This window comes from Agrilus planipennis, unplaced genomic scaffold (assembly GCF_000699045.2).
Source record: "Agrilus planipennis isolate EAB-ADULT unplaced genomic scaffold, Apla_2.0 scaffold144, whole genome shotgun sequence".
Taxonomy (NCBI): domain Eukaryota; kingdom Metazoa; phylum Arthropoda; class Insecta; order Coleoptera; family Buprestidae; genus Agrilus; species Agrilus planipennis.
This window is the reverse complement of record NW_020438905.1, coordinates 48,564-55,776: the sequence shown is the minus strand read 5'-3', so window position 1 is coordinate 55,776 and position 7,213 is coordinate 48,564. Positions and strand designations below refer to the sequence as shown.

The window sequence follows — 7,213 nt, the reverse complement described above, 5'->3', positions numbered from 1 at the left end:
TTTTTTTAGTATAGATAGTATTTATTTACCTCATGATATGCTGCAAAAGCTAATTAATCAGAAATTTCTAATTTTATGTATTCTTGTCTCCGATTGTACCTCCCAAACATCCTTAAATAAGCGTCATTGTTTTCCTATATTCTTGAATGTTGAACTTTCTTTAGAGTCCAATGCTGGCAACATGCTCAAATTCTGCTTGCCTGCATCCCTTTGTGTTACACACCAATTGGTGTAATGTTATTCCTTTTTCTTTATTAGTATCCGCTGCAATTCCTAACTGACATCTCTTTTCTATGTTTACGATATTCCCTACAACATCTGCCGTGAATAAAAGTAGGCTTTCTGTCAGCAACTGCTCTAGTCTAGTTAGTAAATTGAAAGAAGAAAGTAAATGCGACAGTTTTATTGCGGACTATGTCAATAGTGAACGTCCCAACTATATGTAGGGTACTAAGCAAGTCATAATCCTTGATATTTTTTTCTGCAATAATTCAAAATCTAATTAGTCCTAGTTAAAAACGTTGAACAGTAAATAAAGATAGAGCAGCAGCATCGTACATTGTCTTCACTTGGGGGAGTGCGAGAAAGTTTCTGTATGCGCAAACGGTAATGTAATGCGACAAGATAGAAACTCGATAGTGCTTCAACCAACTAACAAGTTCGCACTATCATTAGATTAAATGACCGCCATCTGATCCTGTAAACGTCTCCAAGCCTCATTTCCTGACCCAATAAGGAACTGGCTTACTTTCAAGCCGGCACTTCCGCTTAAATTGCTCGAATGTCAAATTACGCAAATTGTTATAACGGGATAATTCTTAGGTAACAACCTGCCTAAACATCAACCCCGTTTTACTATTTCAGTAAAACGTCATTACGGCCTGGCTTATACTAAGTTTAATTAATTAAGAATATGACTAACTACATACATATATAGTAATTAAGGAGTGTAGACAAATTATCTAAGTAAGTACAGTAATACTCTTGAAAGCTGCTGATTAAAATCATATGTGTATCTTAAAGTTGCGAAAATAACGTATTAATTAAAATAATTTACATTTAAATGTAAAAAATTTGGATTTAACCATTACTTTTCTAACCGGAAATTAAGAAAATTCTTAAATCTACTTTATTATACGAGGGTTGCCTAAAAAGTTCCGGGCCTCGTTGAGAGGTAGCACAAAACTCTGAGCAAGTTCAAGTTTGAATACGTTCGGAAACGTACGACAGATTTTTATCACTATTTTTGTAACGACACATCGTGTGGAGAGAACTGAGATTAAAGCTATTATCAAATACTTTAGTTTTAAAAGATTAAAAGCAAAGGAAAACTGAGCTTCATTCGACTTTAGGTGAGTTTCTCCTTCGTATATAACCATTAAACGTTTGGTGTTGAATTTAAAATGGGTCCTACGAGCACCGAAGGTAAACCACACCCGGCGGAAGCAAGTGCGCCAGAAATTATCGGAAAAATCCAAGTAATCGTATATTTTAGATGGACATTTAGGTATGAAGAATTTGCGTGCAACATGGGCGTTTGTTCCCCCTTGAGCAAAAACAACGTTGAAAGGACATTTCAGCAGACAGTTTGAGGTCATTCAGTCGCAATCAAGAGAAATTTTTTCGTAGATTTGTACCTACAGACCTGGGTCCATCTACTATTACATATATCAGAGTCCGAGGAACAGTGTAGGTTAGGCAGTGGATTGAAAAGGTTCAGCAAGCTCTAAGAAAATCAAAAGTGACTTATTGTCCTTCAACAAAGTCATGACTATCGTTTTCTGGGACGCGCGCAGAACAATTTTCTTTGACTATCTCAAAAAAGGGAAAACTATAAAAGTGGCTTTAAATTTTTCGAAAAAGAAAGTGCTTTTTCATTAACAACAATGCGCCGGCCCGCATCTCGGTGGTTGCAATGTCAAAAACCCACGATCTAGATACGATTTGGATTGCTTTCTCATCCACTATATTCACCAGATTTAGCCCCCTCCGACTATTAGGTACCTGTTCCCCAATCTTAAAAAATGGCTCGGTGAATAGGGGTTTTCATGTAACGATGAAGTGTTTGCTGCTGTGGATGGATATTTCGAAGACCTCGACATAAGTTCATATGCTGCAACTTCCAGAGCGATGGACCAAATACGAGGGTGGATTGATAAGTTTCCGGCCTAACCAAGAGATGACGCCACTAGGCCTACCTTGAGGTGACATTCTATAGTACCATCCTTGGATAGCTTGTAGCTATAGTTTCAGCCCGATCTCCTTGCTAGTGTAGGTTTGACAGCACGCTGAACAAGACGCCTCTGTGGTTTTCGTAAAAATGGAAAAGCAGGAAAATCGTNAGCGCAAGGAGAAGCGGAGAAGTCACAGTAATAGGTAGGTTACACGATCAATTTAGTTTTATTTATTTATTTATTATTATTACTATTACCTTCAAATGTTATAAATGTAGACATCTAATATGTTACTTTAATTGAGTTTTAGTTCCAGTTTAATTTTCTTCAAAATAATTCAACATCAGGTCTTTAAACCAAATTAGGGCTTCTATAAGAATCAATAATATATTGACCTTACCTTGCCTAAGCTAGAAACGCAAGACAATACCAATAACAAAAAAATATATGTTATTAAAATGAACAGGTCGATAAACATTTTATTAAACTGCTTGTTCATGATCTTCTGTATATCTCATTCAAGGCGAGATCAAAATCTTCACGCAAGACTAAAAGTATCAAATCAAGACAACATTGAGAGAGATTTGAATTTCCATATTTTGAAAAATATCCCATGCCTCACTTTGCGGCAGGCCTAAACCTAATGAGTTTAAGTCAATATGTGTTATACGCAGAAGATCCAGGAGAAGGTGCCAATTAATAAGGAATAATTTTTTTTCTGTATCTACATTTTGAAAAAAACTATGTCTGAACAATTATCCCACCGTGAGAGGGATTAGACAAAAATTAACGTTCTATTAAACGCATTTCATTTTTATTAGTTTTCAAAATAAATAACGTGCTATTTCACCCTTCTCTAATTTAATTCTCTAAAAAATATTGAAACTACTTCCGAAATTCATTTCTATTAACTTGTATTAAAAACTTTACCAGATAGTAGTGCCTGGGAGTCCTTTTTTTATTCTTTCTTTATACTTGAGCAATATATAATCCCTAAGCGTAATGTCAGAATCAAAATGGTACAAATATGTATATTCATTGAAAACCACACGGCATAATTCCATCGCGTGGTGCAAGCGAACCTAGGAAGCCTATCAGATTATTATCTTGATCGTAGCTGTTTTATTTATTTCACTTTTTTTCAGTTCTTTTATTTACAAGGAAAGTTAAGTATGGCTTTACATCCCCAAATATGATTTTGTTAATTTTGAATTTTATTAAATTTCTCAATAAATTTTATTTTTGTACGTGTTTGTTTCTTATTACTTAATTTTAAAACAAATAAAAAAACAAATTTTTTGGAGGAGCACCCCCACTAGTTTTAACTAGTGGCCGCCACTGTGAAATTATATACCATATGCGAAAGTGCAAATCTTAGTGTGATTACATCAACAGCACTAAACTGTTTAACACATTTGAAATTCTCAAGCTAAAGCTTCTTCTGGAAAACGCTAAAAATTCATTGTTGATACTAAATCCTAAGTTAATACTTGCCTATCACCATCTTGATTAATCATTTGAGACTGTTTTAACATCAAATTTTGCAAAGTGTTTCTGATAAAATTGTTTAGATAAAATGTGAACATTTTCTTACTTATTGGTAAATTGCTCGACAAGTCATTTATTTACTGAAGGTTGGAAATTAAAAGATAATCTTGTTCGAAAATAAGGACGATGGGGTTGTAACGTGCTCTATCTGGCAATATTAGACCTTCCATTGTTTAACATTCTTTTAAACTTTAGAGAGATGTAATATACCGATTCCATCTAAGTGCTATGTAGGGTTCCTGTTTTTATTCCTACTTAATTGCGATCCACTGGATGAATCATGCAAAAACACTAATTGTAATTGTTTCACATTCTTAGGATGATTCCTTTTTTATTTTTGAAAACTGTAATTAGCATTGCTTTTTCTAACAACAATTACCGTCGTCGTTATCCTCGACCTCATTGTTTTTTATCGAAATTTTTTAACATAATACATAAACTACAATTGAAGGAAGCGGCAGCAGAATTTAATTTCTATGGTGCTGTTAAGGATGTTTGGGAGGTATGTCAAAATGCTACGAGACAAATAAAAATTTGGAAGAACGTTCCTCATTCAATTCTAAAACTCCTGCAAAAATTACAAATCGATTCACTAAACCGCTAAAAAGCTATTGAAATTTTAAAAAATTGTAATTTTACACGTCATTTTATTGAGATTCGTTAACCGAACAGATTAAATTTATCTTTATTTACAGCTTGATTTTTAGTTTTTCGTATCAACAAACTTTACGTTCAAATGAACTGACGATCCAGGTTTCCGAATTCCTAAATTATAAATTAGAACCGTTCAAGCAATTAAATTATTTTTTCTCGGGATATTAATTCCACTCAATTATGGTTTCTCATTAACTCTAACGAAAAAGGAAACGAATAATTCAGAAAAGCGTTGAAACTAATTTTTCTTTTTCTAGAGGAAATCTGCTTGAAAGTCATTTAAACGATTTAACGGTCTTAAGGTTATTAATATTAATATCTTTCTCGCATACTAATTTTAACTGCAAAAATATCATTTGCAATTAAGAAATAAATTAAAACAAAATGTGGACAGTTTTTAATTTATAAGTCTCGCGAATTAAACTTCAAAATGAAATAAGCAATGAGAATGGATATATTTTTAAAATAAGGAGGTACTCTCCCAAATAAACGCGGGTTGGTAGGAAAAGCTTCCCACCGAAGCGGGTAAGATGTATATACAAAAAAAATTTAAGGTTAAGAAAAAAAAGGGGGGAGGGGGGGGGAGTTGAAAAAACTCTCCTTTATGTAAAGTTGTCGAAATCTTTCATTTTAGAATAACCTCAAAAATTCATTTTTTATTTTGTTTTTGACGTGACAACGTCTTATAATTCAATGAAACACGAAAAAACATGACTCATGCGGCGTTACCTCGCTCTGAGGCGTTCCATTTAAGGCTTGAAGTGCAAGTGAGAGCGCGGAACGAGCGACAAAGAGGCACAATCGGCCTCCGCGTTCGGCAGCGTTCGACATCTGTCTCTCTNAGAAATTCACTGGGAGAGAGGCGGACGAGAACTTCCAGACGATTTGCGACAAAAAGTTTTAGAAGACGGTACGCTCGTTATCAGTCCGGTGGAAAAGAAAGCTGACTCTGGCGTATATACTTGTTGGGCTCGAAACAAGCAGGGACATAGCGCAAGGAGAAGCGGAGAAGTCACAGTAATAGGTAGGTTACACGATCAATTTAGTTTTATTTATTTATTTATTATTATTACTATTACCTTCAAATGTTATAAATGTAGACATCTAATATGTTACTTTAATTGAGTTTTAGTTCCAGTTTAATTTTCTTCAAAATAATTCAACATCAGGTCTTTAAACCAAATTAGGGCTTCTATAAGAATCAATAATATATTGACCTTACCTTGCCTAAGCTAGAAACGCAAGACAATACCAATAACAAAAAAATATATGTTATTAAAATGAACAGGTCGATAAACATTTTATTAAACTGCTTGTTCATGATCTTCTGTATATCTCATTCAAGGCGAGATCAAAATCTTCACGCAAGACTAAAAGTATCAAATCAAGACAACATTGAGAGAGATTTGAATTTCCATATTTTGAAAAATATCCCATGCCTCACTTTGCGGCAGGCCTAAACCTAATGAGTTTAAGTCAATATGTGTTATACGCAGAAGATCCAGGAGAAGGTGCCAATTAATAAGGAATAATTTTTTTTCTGTATCTACATTTTGAAAAAAACTATGTCTGAACAATTATCCCACCGTGAGAGGGATTAGACAAAAATTAACGTTCTATTAAACGCATTTCATTTTTATTAGTTTTCAAAATAAATAACGTGCTATTTCACCCTTCTCTAATTTAATTTTTCATCCATAAATTCAAAAAATATTGAAAATTACTTCCGAAATTCATTTCTATTAACTTGTTTTAAAAACTTTACCAGATAGTAGTGCTTGGGAGTCCTTTTTTTTTAATTTTTGCTTTATACTTGTGCAATATATAATCCCTAAGCTTAATGTTAAAATCAAAATGGTACAAATATGTATATTCATTGAAAACCACACGGCATAATTCCATCGCGTGGTGCAAGCGAACCTAGGAAGCCTATCAGNAGTTGAAATCAAGGCATATTCACTGCCAAAAGTAAGTTAAAAACTTTCCATATTATTCGTTATTTCTTATTTTATTCAAAGTTTTTGGTCAAATTCCAAATTTTTTCTCAAAACGTATACTTTTTTTTATTTACTTCATGATATGCTGCTGAAACCTAATTAATCACGAATTTCTAATTTTATGTACTCTTGTCTCCGATTGTACCTCCCAAACATCCTTAAGCAAAATTCACACTCCGGCTTTCCAGAAAATAGACTCCCTCTTTGAAAATCCTTTTATATTCCAGGGATGCCTTACATTAGATTGATACCGAAGGTGACGGCAGTGGCTGGCGAAACACTTCAGCTGAAGTGTCCCGTTGCTGGATATCCAATAGAAGAAATTCACTGGGAGAGAGGCGGACGAGAACTTCCAGACGATTTGCGACAAAAAGTTTTAGAAGACGGTACGCTCGTTATCAGTCCGGTGGAAAAGAAAGCTGACTCTGGCGTATATACTTGTTGGGCTCGAAACAAGCAGGGACATAGCGCAAGGAGAAGCGGAGAAGTCACAGTAATAGGTAGGTTACACGATCAATTTAGTTTTATTTATTTATTTATTATTATTACTATTACCTTCAAATGTTATAAATGTAGACATCTAATATGTTACTTTAATTGAGTTTTAGTTCCAGTTTAATTTTCTTCAAAATAATTCAACATCAGGTCTTTAAACCAAATTAGGGCTTCTATAAGAATCAATAATATATTGACCTTACCTTGCCTAAGCTAGAAACGCAAGACAATACCAATAACAAAAAAATATATGTTATTAAAATGAACAGGTCGATAAACATTTTATTAAACTGCTTGTTCATGATCTTCTGTATGTCTCATTCAAGGCGAGATCAAAATCTTCAC

At 33.9% G+C, this 7,213-nt stretch overlaps 1 protein-coding gene across 5 annotated transcripts in view; it reads left to right on the top strand.

Annotated features, from left to right (window-relative positions):
* The window catches only part of LOC108737726 (Down syndrome cell adhesion molecule-like protein Dscam2), a 106,164-nt gene that overhangs the window by 85,372 nt on the left and 13,579 nt on the right, over positions 1 to 7,213 (top strand). For all 5 annotated transcript variants that reach the window (XR_001937893.1, XM_018470804.1, XM_025973359.1 and 2 more), the window contains exon 9: positions 6,601 to 6,873. Coding sequence is in view for 4 of the 5 variants with exons in the window: in XM_018470804.1 (XP_018326306.1) it covers positions 6,601 to 6,873 (273 nt within the window). In the remaining variant the exon portion in view is untranslated. The remainder of the gene's footprint in view (positions 1 to 6,600; positions 6,874 to 7,213) is intronic.